This window comes from Drosophila arizonae, chromosome 2, assembly GCF_054131065.1.
Source record: "Drosophila arizonae isolate 15081-1271.41 chromosome 2, UAZ_ARI_1.0, whole genome shotgun sequence".
Lineage (NCBI taxonomy): Eukaryota > Metazoa > Arthropoda > Insecta > Diptera > Drosophilidae > Drosophila > Drosophila arizonae.
Window position 1 is genome coordinate 23,427,990 of NC_142922.1, and position 16,797 is coordinate 23,444,786.

At 39.5% G+C, this 16,797-nt stretch overlaps 1 protein-coding gene across 6 annotated transcripts in view; it reads right to left on the reverse strand.

Moving 5' to 3' along the window:
* Positions 1–16,797, reverse strand: part of btsz (bitesize) — a 72,962-nt gene that overhangs the window by 48,064 nt on the left and 8,101 nt on the right. For all 6 annotated transcript variants that reach the window (XM_089476312.1, XM_089476311.1, XM_018015439.2 and 3 more), the window contains exon 2: positions 5,178–6,031. In XM_089476312.1, the coding sequence (XP_089332438.1) occupies positions 5,178–5,671 (494 nt within the window). In that variant the 5' untranslated portion in view covers positions 5,672–6,031. The remainder of the gene's footprint in view (positions 1–5,177; positions 6,032–16,797) is intronic.

The window sequence follows — 16,797 nt, forward strand, 5'->3', positions numbered from 1 at the left end:
AGTGAAATTTGCAAAGCAGAGCAGCCCAGGCCACATTCACCAACAACAGAGAAAAATAACTAACCAAGAGCCAAGAGCAAATGGAGCCCTCGCGCCAATGTGTTGGAGTTTGTGGGTCTCTTAAGATGGAAGCGTGTCACGAGGCACCTGAAGCAACAAAGTGAAAATGAGGAAACGAGCCAGCTATTATAATAAAACTGTATTTGAAAATATAGCAGAGATAAAGGCTAGCAATAATCAGATATATATTCTAGATTTATTTTGACCTCAATTTAATTTGAAGAGGAATCTAAATATATCAAACAAAGATTTAACATTTATATATGTATTTTTTTTTTTTAATTTAATATTTGAATTGAATATATTTTATTGAAAATTTTAAACAGTGTTGATTGACAAGAAATGACTCTTAATAATAAATATTGCCAAAAAGGGTATATGATCATACTGAGAATACTTCACAAGAAAAGCTCATTCCAGACTTCATTGATCAAAATTGCAAGTTTCTCTCTCTCTCTCTCTCTTTCTCTCTCTTTGTTATTTAACAACAATAAATATTACACTGCATAATTGTTTGCTTAAGCAAATTACAACTATTAATAATATATTTAAGCAGAGCTAAGTTCTTCTCAAGCTGTAAGATTGCCTTATATATTTGCTTAAGCAACGACTTCACACATATTTCTGCTCAGGGGCGCGCTGCTCCTATTTCCTTTTCAGTGAAAAGCAGAGTCGACGGTGAAATCTGAACTTGAGCTGTGCCAGTCACGTTTAGCTGAGCTGTGCTCGTGTCACGCTCCGCTCTCGACTCGGCTGGAGTCGTCTCAAGGCACACAAAGTGGCACATAATCAAATGCCAGCAGATGATAATGAAGGAATAAAGTGGAAGTGCGTAAGGATGGGAGCAGAGGCAGACGGGCAAACGGGCAGACAGACACCTGGGCCGGGGGCCGTGGGGCAGACGGGCCGCGGCTCAGTTAATAAAGTTCTAGAGCAACAGTTAATTTTAATTTAGTTAAAAGAAATGACAAACACAGGTATCTTTAGATACACAATCAAAGGCACGCCTGAATCCTGGCACGGAAATAAGATAAGTTTTCGAGGAGCTCATTACGCGGCAACAGATACAGACGCCAAAGGCCTGCAGCAAAAGCAGCAGCAAAAGGCATCAACATTTCGCTTGTTGCACCAAAAGAATTTGAGCCAAATCATGGAGAGCTCCACTTCAAGGCTGGCCAAGATTGATGGACAGTTCGAAATAGCGAGAGAGAGAGAGCGATAGAGAGAGAGACAGAGAAGGAGGGAGAGAGGACCGTCTCTATATGAAATTGGTATCGATTTCTGTTATCTCGGTCCACCTGTCTGCTGTGGACAGGTGAGCGACACATCATACACACATCCATTATATATATATGCCACATGCTACAAATTAGCGCGATAATTGCGTTACCTGGTTACTTGGCCACTTGATGAAGTGTCGCGTGTGTCCTGTTGCCTTCGAGCTAAGCTTAATTTATTATGATTCATTGCCCAGATGCTTCGGATTGGTTTCAACTTGAAGCAATATCTCGTATTCTTATAGAAAATGATTTAATGCATTAACTAAATCCCTGTTCATCTCGATTTAACTTTCTTAACCAAGTCACATTGTCCGAGCTGGCACTTGGCAAAGTTTTTCCTATGCAAATTCTATATCTGATGACTCATAAAACTTGAACTCTTAATGGACCCATATAATACAAGGTAGGGCAGGTTGTAAATTTTAAGTGCCCAGTTACTATTTGCAGGATTTATCGCGAAATGCGAAGGCGAGCAGCCAGAAAATTAATTACTTTTAGTTAATGACAGCTCTATGTTAATGGCAACACGGCTACTGATTAATACGATAATGAAATGGCAAACATTTAAATGGTGCTCCAACTCCGACTCCAACTCCATCTCCAGTTCCAACTGGCAGACGGTGCTCGCCAACCGAATGAGTCTGAGTTCAGCAGCCGAAGGCAGCAATATTGTTCATTCATCATCTTCCATTTGTGGGCGGGCGTCATTATTGGCGCCTTACTCAATATAAGTTCCACCCACGCCCACTCGTCGGGGGTATTATGAAGGCATTATTTGTTGGCACAGCTGAGCCAGGGACAACAAACGTGGCAGCAGCAGGCTTTGTTGTCAAGGCATCATCTGACCTATTGCCGGCTATTTTGAGCTCGCACCGCTCACTGCTGGTCATCAGCTCCAGTGGCGTTTTTCAATTTAGCCATTTCCGTTGCACACACACACACACACACAGACACATATACACAGCATGATTAAGCAATCAGGGCCGCCTAAAAGGCGGCCACATTTTAACTAAATCAACGCCCGAACGGAAAGCAATGCCTTGGATTTATGCGCACATTATTTGCACTGGCTGTGTAATAGAAATCTTTATGAGTTGGCACTAAAATAAAATAAAATAGAGAACAGCAGAAGAGAGAAAAAAATAAAACAAGTAACTTTGTGCCACACGAGGCATTAAGTCGCATTAAGTGTTTAGAATGTAAGCTACTTGTATACCATGTCGGAGTACATAGAGCTCATGCTGACGGCTCTTTAATTGAAGTGAAATATACAAGTCGCGTTTGCTCTATTTGCTGTCAAATTTATGATGGCTCTGGCTTTAGTTTGATAAATGTGAAATTCTAAATAAATTGAAAATTTATATACCCCTAATATATTTTGTATTTCTATTAGGGATTCTACTAGAGGAAACGTTAATAATAAGATGTTTATCATTCGACAGTCTAACTCATTTATTATTAATTTACGGCAGCCTACTCTCAGTCCTAGTGACAGGGCATCGGTTAGTCAATCATTTTAATATTAGCAGAAATAATGTGAAACCCAATCAAGGAAAGGGTTTAATTCTATTGTCTAAATTGAACAATTTTTATGTCATACTAAACCAAATCAAAATATAATATATATCGTGAGACACTCTTTACGGACCTATGGTATATAGTTATTTAATATTTTTCAATTGGTTACTTACATGTCGCCATAAGTCGCCATTAGAGTGCTAACCCAATACACAAACTGTATATCGAGAGCTGGCTAAAAGCAAAAACATGTCGACATGCAACTAAAAGACATACATCAAGTACAATCAAATTGAGCTCAATTTTGCAGGAAATCATTTTCATTTTCATTTGCAGTACAAAACGAAATGAAAGCAAAGCTGAATGCGAGAGAGAGATAAAGAGAGTAGAGTATATTAAACTTATCCGACTACAAGTTAGTCTATATGCAACCAGAAAATCTTTAAACTGTCTGATGATCTAAAAATTAATCAGCCATAATTTAAGGAAAACTAAATAAGAATTGTGAATAACAAATGGAAAGTGAAAGAGAGGATATGCGAATGTGTTCCTTAACGCCTTTCAGCAATCGCATAATACCCTTTCTTACACGCTTTCAATGGCTCTAACGCACATAAAATGCGACTCTTCCGTTGGCCTAGGTTTTGGAAAATGGCTAACAAACAATGTAAACCTTACACGAATGGAGCGTAAAATGTCAGATGCGTTTGATTTAGGTTCGGGCTGGAGAACAATGGTTGCTTGTGAATAGAAACGTTCGCCTCGCAAGTGACATAGGGGATCCCATTGAACAAAAGCCGCTTAAACGAAGCGAAAACAATTTTTCGCGCATATCAAGTGAATGCCACAGGCGGCAAAAGGAGCTAAGCTGTGCCTTGAGCCGAAAACTGCCATTGGGCTTCAGCCTGAGTTTCTGTGGGGGGAGGGGTCGCCAGAGGCATGCGCGTTATTTGTCGCACAGAAGCCACAGCTTCAGGCACACGCGCACACACACACATGTCACACACGCACACACAAATATCAAGGTAGTAAATTGTGGCTTTACGCAAGCTGCGATACGTTTGTGGCGCTTGCATCTCGGCAAATTTAAGAAACTCACAGCGCAGCCACTTGGCCATCACTAAATGCATTAACGTCAGATATTTTTTGTGTTTGTGTTTGTGTGCGTTGGCTGCAGCTGCAGTCTGGCAGTTTGTGTTGCGGCTGGCAAACAGCACTTTCGACATTTAATTAAAAAATCATACGAACACATACACACACACACACACACGCACATGCGAGCACACACGCACTCAATGCCAAAAGCAAACTCTGCATATTGCATACAATTATGGTTTAATGGTTCAGGCCTTTCGTGACTTTTAATTAAGTTAACATTAAAAGATGCCAAGACAAAGGCGAAAAGTGTGTGCCCAGAGCAGGTAACATTGATTAAAGTATCTTTAAAAATTTCAATTATTAAATTAATCAGTTGATGCGGCATCCCAAATATGGCCAATAAATTATACAAATTTAATTTAAACTTCCATAAAAATAGTTTTGCCTTGTTCTCTTTACAACAACTATCAGTTTAACAGAAAATTTAAAAAATTAACAATAATTAATAATTTCAACCTCTAATTTCTTGAGAGTTTGAAGACTTGTTTCATTCCACATTGGCTAGCGCTTTCAGTTCACTAATATGAAGCAGCATTGCTCTATGTTCAATTTAAAGCTCCAACGAAAAGCAATTAAAACCGATCGAAGCTCGTCACAGCGGCCAAAAAGTGTTGGCCACAGGCAACAGACAAACAGGCCAAGCGCTGAGGTCAGTGAAGCCAGAGTGAATTGGCTGGCTTTAATAGCCAATATAGCGGGCTTACCTTGCTGCGACAAGTGCCAATATCCAAAATAATATGACTGCACGGCAATACTCACTCAGGCAGCTATAAAGCCCGAGTGAGGCCGCTATGGGGGATAGTTAAGCCGTTAAGGGCAGACCGAATGGTCAGGTTAATTGGCTGGAACAGCAGCACCACTACAATGAGCAGCTGTTTATATCAGTTGGTTGACGGCGCCCGGAAACCCTGATGATAGAGAAGCCATTTACACAGACCATTTCATCTGAAATATATTCGTTCTTGAACTACTTTAAGAGCTCTCCTCTGCCAAGGATAATCCTAATCCAAGTAGCAAGTGGCAATTCAACTTAAAAGCAAACAAATTAAATGATAATTCAGCTTCGATTGCTTTTCAAGCGCCCTTTTCGGGATATTTGTACAGTAAGGCTGCAGCATTAAGCCAGGACGTTTTCAATTAGGGCTAGTTGCTGGTACTCACATTATCCTGGTGGCATCGCGCTGCCGCACCGACTCATCCCGATTGAGCACTTCAATGATCATCTTCCGCTCGTTTTCCGACAAATTTTCGAGCACCTGCGACGTGGCCACGGCCAACTCGGGGCCCAGGGCATCGATGGTCTCGCCGGGTATGCTATCGGTTCCCACGTCGGTCGTTGCAGTGCTGGCGCCGCCGGACATTTGGCCAAGGCCAAAGCCGCTTGGCAGCATGCCGCTCGACATGCTGCCCATGCCCATGTTCATGCCCATCTGGAGGCCGCTTACGCCTAAGCCCGACGCCGAGCCAGCACTGCCGTTGGCTGTTGCATTGCCGCTGCTGTATTGCAGCATGTTGTTGCTGTTGGGCTCACCAGCTGCCGCTGCTGCTGCGGCGGATGTTGCAGCTGCCACGCGGTGCTTGTTGTTGGCGTTCTGCGTGGACGTGGACGTGGGCGTGGGCGTGGGCGGTAGGCGTGCGCTGCGTCCACTTGACATACTATACAGGTTCACGGAGTTTTCCTATTTGCTGTTCCTTGAGTTTCGTTTTATGTAGCTTCCTGTGTGTCTGTGTCTGTGTGTGTGTGCGTGTATCTGCGTGTATCTGTTCTTTGGGAGTGTGCGTGGGCTTGCCTTTGTTGTTTTTTGCGCCGCTGTCAACTGCAAGATCCCCAAACACACTCCAATAAGCCGATTCCGTTGCCGCCTTTGACTTTACAGCTTGGTAATTGTTTTTGTTGTTGTTGTTGTGGATGTGGTTGAGGCTGTGGCTTACTTTTTTTTTCTTCTACGAAATAGTACAGCAGTGCTCAAAGGATCGCATAACAATTGCTGCCTTGTTGGCTATCAATTTACGACCTGTAAAATACGTAAAAGGTAGACAATTATTTATCATAAAATATTTTCAGAGTCGAAATTTCTAGTTAAAATCGAATAACTGAAATATAAGTATATCTGCAGAGCTCAGCAGAGTTAAATATACTTATTGATCTTTTTTAATTTTACTCTTGACATATTTTTTTTTAAATTATATATTTTTCTTTTTTGATAACTTTAATATTTTTAAAACTTCAGCTATAAGTATAAACAAGTTTTCTTTAGTAGCAATATAATCTTGCTTTGCACGCAACTTTCCAGCTCTGCAATTTCAAGTTTGCATCTTAACATGCACTTAAAGTCGTTAGCCAAAAATGTTGCATACCTTTGGGCGCACTTTTAGTACAATTTAAGTGAGTACCCAGAATCTTAGCAATTTGCAATTTCTGGTTCATTTACAGAACTGAATTCATTTCCATTAGATTACTACGTTACTCTGCAAGTTGCTTTGGGGCAACCAGAACTGTTTTCTTTAAAGTCCCTGAAGTGGGCTCTTAAGTGCCAAAATATGAGGCACAGCGGAGCCCAAAGTGTAACTGGGAAGGCCAGCAAAACGTTTGACATTTCGAAAGGAAAACTCAGTTATAATATTGAGCATATCAGTGTGCTGCAAAAAAAATAAAAAACCAAAATCAATGCAAAACGGAAACTTAAATGCACAAAAAAATCACAACACTCGCACACACAGAGAGCGAGAGAGAAAGAGAAACACGCCCACAGCATGTGGCAGTCGAAAAAAATTTCATGTGGCATAGATTGACGGTTCGTTGTGGCAGCCACAACAAGCTTGAACGTTAGTTAGCCAGCTCTCGTGGTTGTGGGTGTGTGTGGGTGTATGTTTATATCTAACGTCTGATAACACACACGCATGTGCCTGGGCTTCCATTAAAAGCGAATTACAATGTCAAACATAAATTGGAAAGCACGAAAAAACAAATGATAAATTGCAATAAAACTGGAACAACTGTTTAATTAACGTTAAGCATATTTAAATACAAATAAGAGCCCTCTTAATGCATTGTTAATAAATTACGGCAAATATTGCCTCAATTTGCCAAAGCTGGAAATTATTGAACAAAATGTATTTTTATAAAAAAAAAGGTTTAAATTGTATCGAATAAATATATTTTATTATAAATAAAAAAGGCATTCATTTGTATTAATTGAGCGCTTCAGTGTAAGCTTCTCTTTTATCATTTAATTCAAATTTAAATTTTAAATATGTTTAACTAAATAAAAAACAAGGACATGAGCGTAAAATGTAGTTTTCATTTATTGTAAATATATTTTAAAGGAAAAATTAAAAAAAAAAAAAACATTGTAAATATTTAATATAAACGATGGATATCTTAAGGATTTGACTGAATTTCCCAAAATATTTATGAAAGTTTTCCTTTCTGCCCTTCTTCTTTACTCTTCTTTACCGAGTCATAGGAGCGTAGCCCTAACAAATGGTTGAAGAAACCAATTTTAAGAAAAATGGAATACAAATTTAAATTTGGAAATGCTTCAAATATATACATTTTTTCTATTTTAAAGGTGAAAGTCTTTCTAAGGTGAAGGCTTCACACAACTGTGTGGGGCTTAATAAAAATGCCGCCACTTCATAGTTACCTGCATAGCTTTGCAAAATTAATTAAAACGCTATAAATAAACTGAAAACTAGCTTGGAGTGCACTGCCCACACAAACACAAAAACACACACACACACATAGACAAGCATCCCTACGTATAGCCGTACGGTTAGCCCTAGGCTTTAACGAGAGTCAGTTAGTTGAAAAAAGGAGAAAAAAATCAATTTAATGTGATGAATGTGTGGGCATATGCGAGTGAGTGCCTGTTACAGCTATACGATTGTGCGATAGTGTGCGTGTGTGTGTGTGTGTGTTTGTGCCACACAAAGTTACAGTAACTGAAAGAACAATGACAGCAGCAACAGTCAAGAGACATTTAAATGACAATGACAGTTTAACTGTGCCACCAGCCGAGGCACAAAAAGGGACCTCAAACAACAATCAGGAGCCACGGCCAAGGGGGCGGAACGGAAATGGAATACACCAGAGCGCTTGCATGCAAAGTCCAACTGTTTTATCGACTCTCACACACGCACACACACACAGACTTGTGATTAAAGCGGAAATGCTGTTGCCGTCGTCGCTGTAACGTTACCTAGCACAGCGCCCACTGGAAACGTGGATGAAGAAAGTTGAAAATTGAAAATGCCTTACAGATGAGCGCGCGCGGGTGTGCGACGTCTGTATGTGTGAGTGTGTGCGTGTGTGTGGGCGTGTGTAACGTCTGACTGACAGCAAAGACATGCAATATCAATTGAAAGGCAGCAAAACGCGCCACACTCGACACTGGATGCTTAGGCAGCAGGCATCCTGAATACGCAGAGCGAGAATGGGACAGGACAGAGCAGGACAGGACACGACAGAACAGGAGAGGATGCGACGAAGCTGACTGCCTATTATCCTGACGCCTCGATGATGGATGCGCAGGCAGCATCGCATGAGCAACAGATCCGAGAACCGAGGGGGCCCCCTCCCTTGCCGTGACTGCGTGTGGGGCAAATGTAATTAAGCATTTGCACGCCGCCAGCCCGAAGACAGCGTGTGCCATCCGGGCTCATCCGTTGCACAGCGCTTGTCTTATTGAAAATATGAAAGATGCACACGCATGCAATAAATTGAGCACAATGGAATTATTGTTATTGTTGGCTCTGATGGCTGGGATAATGGCATCCATTTCACATCGCACTGGCTGAATTTTCAATGAAGCTCACCTCACGTAATGTGCAACAAGCCGACACACAAATTAAGCACATATCTGCACAAAAATATCCATTGGAAGGCTCACTTTAACGAATGCGTTGCCATATTGGCATGAAATGTCACAGGACAAGTCCCAGGCGCTCGGGCCAACTCGACTATTTTTAGGCCAATCCAGTGGCAGATGAGCTAGTTGCTGGTAATTGAATCGAACTCGAACACACAAGTCAATTTCAGTTAGCAGGAAGGCATCAGGCAGCAGGCAGGTTAAAAGTTTTCACTTTGAAATTTAAATGCACATTGCTCATACGTCATGTTGCACAGGCGAAAGAGGTAAACACCTGAAAGGCAAGAGTAAGAGTAACAGCAGCAATGGCCGCAGCGACAGCGGACATCATGAATAAACAAACGTATGGAAATAGAGGCAACATTTCAGTGTCACTGTCAAATATGTATGCAGGCGAGCATCAACATTGTAGAATCTGTGCAAATACGACTGGGTCAATGCTAAAGCATCGGAAGTAATGTTGACAATGTCGACAGCAATGCCAAAGTGCTTGCTGTTGTGTTCCTAAACGGCAAAAGAAACGAAGAAAGCCGCCCAGAAGGCAAACAAACAGGATACAAAGCTGATATCAATTGAATTGTGACAGAGGAGAGCAGACAATATATATTTATTTCGTTTACCATAAATGACATCCCATATAAAAATGTTTTAAAACGAATACATATAGTACATAAATAATTTATTTATGCAGTCATCGCTAGCGAAACTACGAGAATTCGGGCTACCAAAACACAGGCCACTTATGGAAGAAGGTCATAGTTGACAGACTCATTTAAAAATAGTTGGCTTTTAGCTAATTAGCTTTTAGCCACTTTGGTATGATGTTTCGTGAGCACATTTTTTGTTGTTGTTGTATCATAAATGCTTACAATATTTTAATCAAGAATTTCACTTAAAAATGATTAAACAATTTAGGTCAAATTCTGTTAAAAATATTTCTGGGAATACTTTACTAGCTAAAGCAAATATATAAGTATTTAATACCTTGCAAAGTCGACCCCTAAGACCTACATGCCAAACACTCTGAATACCAGAGGCTTAAAAACTTGACTTGGCAACTGCACACTCAACAATTTCAGGCAACCAAATCGAAAGGGAAGAGCTCACTCGCAACGGCTAGAAGAGTATTAAGCACAGGAACACCACAAAGCTATAATCAATGTCAAGTCGTTTAGCAAAAACTCTGACAAATATAGACTCACTTTGCTCAACAATGTGTGTAATAGCATATTGCCAGCTTGTGTGAGTGTGTGTGTGTATGCGTGTGCAGTGCTGTTGCGCTTCTCTGCTCTCGTGTGCCCTACTCATACAAAGCCTTAAACTCAGCTCAAATGGCGCATATATTACATACTATAAAATAAACGTTAGGCATTGCTACAAATGCACGCACACTCTGCCACACTCTCTCCGTCTCAGACACACACACAGACACGCACACAGACATGCCACATAGACAGACAGGCTGCTCTTTACCGGTCTCATTCATAAGTATCTATGGATAACTTGCTGGTGTCAAGTGCTTGTCGACAAGCTTGTCGCTGACGCGGCCCGGTCTACTTTAAGTTCCAGCTACGCGACTCGACCGGTGGGCGTGAGGGGCGTGTGGAGGCACTGCGGCAGCCACGTCAAATAAAGACATGTGAGGCGCTGGAGTTTATGACATGAGCTGAAGATAGAATCTGAAATACGCATAGGCCGTGCGGCCGTTAAATTCAAGAAATCATGTTTTATTCTAATCAAATTGCTTATTTGTGTGTAAATTGTGTGCATCTTTTTTTTCTGTGTGTAATAGCGTTAAAGCAGCTCTAATTATATAAGCCACATCGATATCGATAAGTGATTCGATGTTGAAATATGTGGCTTGAAATCCTTAAAATGTAAATTGAATATGAAATGCGTATGATTTATGAAAGTATTTTTGTTTTTTAATTAGTAAAAAATCCCTGCTATAAATATGTGATTTTTATTTCGTAAATTCCTTTTGCATGATTTATTTTTGTAGTAATTTTATCTTAAAATTTTTTTTTTTTTTGTTTAGGTATAAATTTCACAAGGATAGTTTGCTCGTTAATATTTGATCTGCTTCTAAATGAAATATTGATAGTGTAATTTTTAATATATATATATTTATTTTTTCATATAGCATATTTTCAGTCAAATCATTTAATGTTGCATAAATTTGCAAATATAAAACGTTTAAAAGTATTCAACTAAGCGTGGGATAATTTATATTAAATTATAGTTAGCAACTCAACTCAACTGATAATCGTGTTTAAACTGCGAATTTTACCAAAAATATTCTGAAGCCAACAGCGAAGTATCCGAAGTAGCCTAATCAGATTTGAAGTGGTTCAATAAATTTGCACACAAAAAGTTTTAAGTTTTAAGTTTTGTTTACGATGTTTGCCAACAACTGGATGAGTAACTACAACAACAACAAAACTTTCAATCATTTACATGAAATAGAAGATGTTGAACTTAACTTTGCTAAATATACAATTTCAATTTGCTTGCAGCTGCTCATTCAATGCAGTAGTAGAGGAATAAAGTAAGTGGGAGTCTCTTTAGATATACAAAGTATATAGAAAACATAAATACATAACTTATACAATTTGAATGGAAATCTAATCAGGCTAGTTGCAGCTTAATTAGATAATTCTTTAGCCAAATTTAATTCGTGTTGGACAGGTTAGGCCTTTGCGTGCCGTCCTATAAAGGGAGTTTAATTTGGTTTATATCGATTTTATGTCATTCTAATGTAATTCTAATCGGTAGCTGAAAGCCCCACAATCAATGGGGCATTGCATATTGGGGTACTGGGCGCAGAGCTGCCCAAATGAATTTGTAACTGTACTTGCACGTGATTCGCCTCTCAAGCCTGACAGATGGATAGAGAGAGAGACAGAGTGAGAGAGAGAGGGAGACAGAGAAAGAGAGAGAGAGAGAGACGAAGAATTGCTTCGAGGAATACTTAAATATGCATTCGCATGAGCAGTTGAATAATTGAACCACTTTCCAAAATAGAACAGTCGAGTCGAGTCCGATGGGTCTTCAGGGGCAATCCGGAAGCGACAACAAATCGAAGGCATACAAATGACTAGCATTAATATTTGAAAATAGTAGTTGCCATGCCCGGCCAACATATTGGCCAATATTATGAGCCTGGCCGGCTCGGTAATGAGCCAAACGAAGTGGCTCAACTACCAACTACCGTTTGCAGACTGCCGACTGGCTTCTGTTTTCAGTCTTCTGCCTACGGCCAGCTGCCAGCTGTCAGCTTCACGGCTGCACACACACACACGAGCAAAAGGTTAAGTGAAGCAGAAGCCGCAACGGTGCTGAATCACAAATGTTTACCCACAGTGGCTGTGGGCGGGGCAGCAACAGCATCAACAGCCACCGCAAAGGTGGACCCGAGCCACTTAACTGGTACAAAATTCATCAGCGTTGAGTTCAGCATTGAAAAAAGGAGAAACACAAAGAAAAAAGTTGTGAGTTAAGAGGGAAAAATGAGAGAAAATGACATTAAAACTGCAACACGCACAGTGGAACAAAAGCAATGTACATATATGTGTGCGATTCTTAAATGATTGAGCGACACTTTAAGCAAAGTAGATTTACTTGAAATGAACCTTTTTAAATAAAATACAAATTTTTGATTAAATTGCTGTTAGGATTAAATTCTTGATATAACTATATGGATATACATATATGTTTATATATATATAGAATATGAGAATTATATAGCTTGCTTACAATAGCCTCAAGCTATTTAATAAGCTCAAATCAGGTAAAAATTTAATATAAATTTAATGCAACAAATTTTAAAATTAAAAATAAATTAAATATATAAATAATAATTTTTAAAACAAATGTATATTATCTCTTTCAGTTTGTAAATATTTGAGATAATAAGTTAAAAGGTAAACATTTAATTAAAATATAATGCTAAAAATATTAATATTAAAAATAAATTTAATATATAATTATATATTTAATATACATATTTAAATATAAATAATAATATTTTGTTTTAAATATTGTAAAATATCTTTAGCACTTTATGTATATTTGAGCTAATAAGTAAAGAGCTAGAGCAAGCTACGAACCGAGAATGTAAATCCGTGGTATAAAAATATTATTAAGCATTAAGATGACAAATATAGAAACATGCAGTTGACAACAAAGCATGTCCAACATTATAAATGTGGTAATATTTTGTTTTATTTTTACACATTAAGCGAGGAACAGGCCACTGCACACTACAAAGTGATGTGCAGGATAAGAAGCCATCTCCTGCCAGCTGGCTACTTTACACACACACACACATGCAAACACACACCCGTTAGTTGACATTGTCTGTGCGCGTTTGTTCGCGTGTGTCTAGGTGTGTGTGTTTGTGTTTGTTAGCATGTTTATTCAGCGGTCTTATGGCACACACGTCGTATGATTTATTCAGATAACAAAGCAAGCTGGGCCCATCTGAGCATCATCAACCCGTTCGCCCCTAGCTCAGCTCTAAATGTAGGTCAAAGTGCATAAAAAAAGAGGGGGGAGGGGCACAAGAGAAGAGGCAAGTGGCGTGGCACGTGTTAAGCTGTTGGTCATATTTTTCCTGTTTTCTGTTTTTGTTTTTCTTCTTTTTTTTTTGCAAAAATGCATAGGAAAAGCGGATTAATTAATTTTGAAATCAATTTGCGGTTAATGAAGAATCAAAAGTGTTCACTTGAAAGCGAACAGCAATTAAATTGTTGTTTGAGAGCCGCTGAAATATTAATTGCCAATACAAATTGAAGAGCTCACTCAATAAATAATGAAGTCAAGGCAATGTCAAATTGTATTAAGCATACGGAGTGCATTTAAAAAAAAACCTTTATATTGAATGTCATTTTACGATGTTACGATGTTGAAAATTCAATAGGTCTTTAAGATCTTTAAGATTGGGTTAAGTTAAGTTAAGGAAGTTAACATCCATACCGTTAAAAATTGACTAGATTCCTTATATATTAAATGTGATATCAATTTCTCCAGGTCTTTCTGATATAAATCCTTGAAATGGCCATTTATTCTTCGAATCAAATCAAAAGACATATTTATTGTAAAAGTAGAACTTTAACAAAAAGTCAAATGTGACAAGCAATTCAGAGCGTTTTTTCTTCTTTGGAAGTACGTATTGACACAACATTTGTTAATATTAAATGTCATATAAATTGGCTACATTGTGCTTCGAGCTGTGACATTAAGGATTCTACTCTTAGTAGTATTTATGATTGACAATCAGGTCAGCCTTTTATCTATTTTTAATCAAAATTCAATTTAATTTTCATTGTTTGCTGCTGAAAGCAATAAAGTTTCTTTGAATCACCGAGTTGACAAGTTGGTTAAACACACACACACTCTCTCTCTCTCCCTCTCTCTCTCTCTCTCTCTTCCTCACGCTATCAATGTCTGGTTTATTTACATTGATGAAGCAAACAGATAATTAAGCGTTCCACAAACGATATGTTTGATTAATGACTAGACTTGACCGGTATGCCTCCATTTGACATGCGTGAAGAACATGTGCAAGGCTACGGAGCTACATATGTATGTGTGAATGCCATCAATTCATGCAGTGTTTGCTCTGCATTCATAACAGTTGGCAATCTCTGCTGCTTTTTCAGCACATTTCTCGGTGACAAAAGAAATGGGACGCTTGAAATAAAGTGGCAGAAAGCATCTGGGGCTAACCTCTGACCTTTGTGCACACAAATGAGCCCAAAAATGGCAACCTGCTATGCTTCAGCAGATTTCACACTAATGCAAAGAATACACACACAGTACGGGTAAATATTTGCGCACGTTAATGACGCGCTTGACAGGCAGCCCACACACACACACACACACGCACACAGCAAGCAGGCAACTGGTTGCGTCGCTGTGCGGGGGTGGAGAGGAGCCAGGCTGTGGGCGCTGTGCGCGGTTGGTCTAGCCATCATGCAGCTGTGCCAAATTTTGCATAACATTGAACTCGTTAATTAAATACCAACCAGATTATGGCCAGCAGCAGAAGCAGTGGCAGAGGCAGAAGCAGAAGCAGCGGCAGCTGTTCAACGGACTCGTGATTTTCCTTGTGGCTGCTTTCATAACGATGCTAATGTAGTGCCGAGCCGGGCAACTGAATTGCTCAATATAGTCACGAATAGGTGTGCTTGTGTTTGTGTTTGTGTTTGCGTTTGTGCGGTTACTTAAGCTGCAATACACATGCACAGAGAAACATGCTGTATGCTGTATGCTGTGTGTGTGGGTGTGTGTATGTGTGTATTGCAGCTTAAGTAACTAACAGACTCAGCGAGCACATTGCAAAGTCTGCTAAAGTAAACATTCAGCTGCACTGCCGGAAATTGCAATGGTGAGTGAATCAACCAGGCTCGCCAGCCAACAGCCGACCCAGAGACCCCAAAAACCCACCCACCAGCCACACGGACGGAGCGCTAGAGTTTTCTCTAAACACCATTTAAGCTTTGTGGCGCAACAATTGTCGAAGCGTAATTAATGCGATTTGGTTATGTTGCCATCGATTGGCGGCAGCTAACACATACACACAGAAACACACACAGCCAAAGAGACACCCAGCCAGCTGTTGTGGCTGCTGGTCCATTGGCCAATTGGCTTTTGTGTTCATTTTTGTAAAACATTTTCTAAAAATGGCAGTCAATAAGCTGTTTATTGCTTTTGGCCCACTGCTGTAAAATGGCTTACCCACTTCCCACAGAATGCGTTTAGTGTCTGCGCTCGAGAGTATGCTACGATTTTGCCTAAGCAGGTAAAAGAGTTTAAGCAGTTGAGTTTATACACACAAAGCCTTCATGCCCATAGAGAATCGAAATGGGAATAAATAAATGTGTGAAATATATCAGAAGTAAGCCAAATTAGTTTATGGTACTCTGCCAGGACGGGTTTTATAACCATCCGATTCAGGGCTTAAATAACACTGAGTTTTTCATTTATTTTGCTATGTCAAACTATCAGCTGGCTGAAATTTAACATGCAAACGGAAAATATATTTTGCCTTTGTAGAGCTGTCAGAAAGTCATTTTAAATCTAGATTACGTTACATAACTTCAACTGGCATTAACATAATTTGTTTTTTTTTTAATAAAACTTAACTCAATCCTCTGATTCTCATCTAGCTAAAACATATTTCAGCGCTTGACAGCTCGAGCGCCGCACGCATCAATCATGCACAGCGATTCATCAAGACAATTTGAAGCTTTTAATTTGGCAAATTGTTTGAGGTGTTTTCAGAAAATACTTTACAACTATGTTACATAATTGTGAGCCGCATAGGCACAGGCGCGCACACTCCCCCGATAGAGCCGACGCTCCCTTAGACTCATTAGTGAATTTCCCCCTCGGCCTTAGTGCGATGAGCGTATGCTAAAATTATCCGCAAGGCATAATAGAAGCGCATATATTTTCATATTGCAAGCTCAAAGCTAGATGGCCATACAGGCGAGTGCGCATATAGATTTATATGTATTTATGTGTGTGCTTGTGTGTGTGTATATCAAGTATACGCATATACAAGTTTTTATGCCTGGCAGCCTTGTCTTTGTCATTAGGGCTGAGCCTGTTGTTTGTGAGCTGTTCTTTATCCAACAGGTTTTTTCCATTTTCATTTTCGCTTTCATTTTCTGTATTTTCTTTTTCATATACTTTTGTGAAATTTCAATTTTGATGCCATGCCCCATCGTAAACTCATAAATCAAAATGTCTGCGCAAACAAAGCCCAACAAAATACATATATATATATATATATATAATGTGGGCAAGTATGCCCAGCAAACTGGGCAAGGATGAGTGAGGGTATTATCAATTAAAGCAATAGGTTTAAAAGCAATTTTTGCACATTGAAGCGAGGGTTTAAC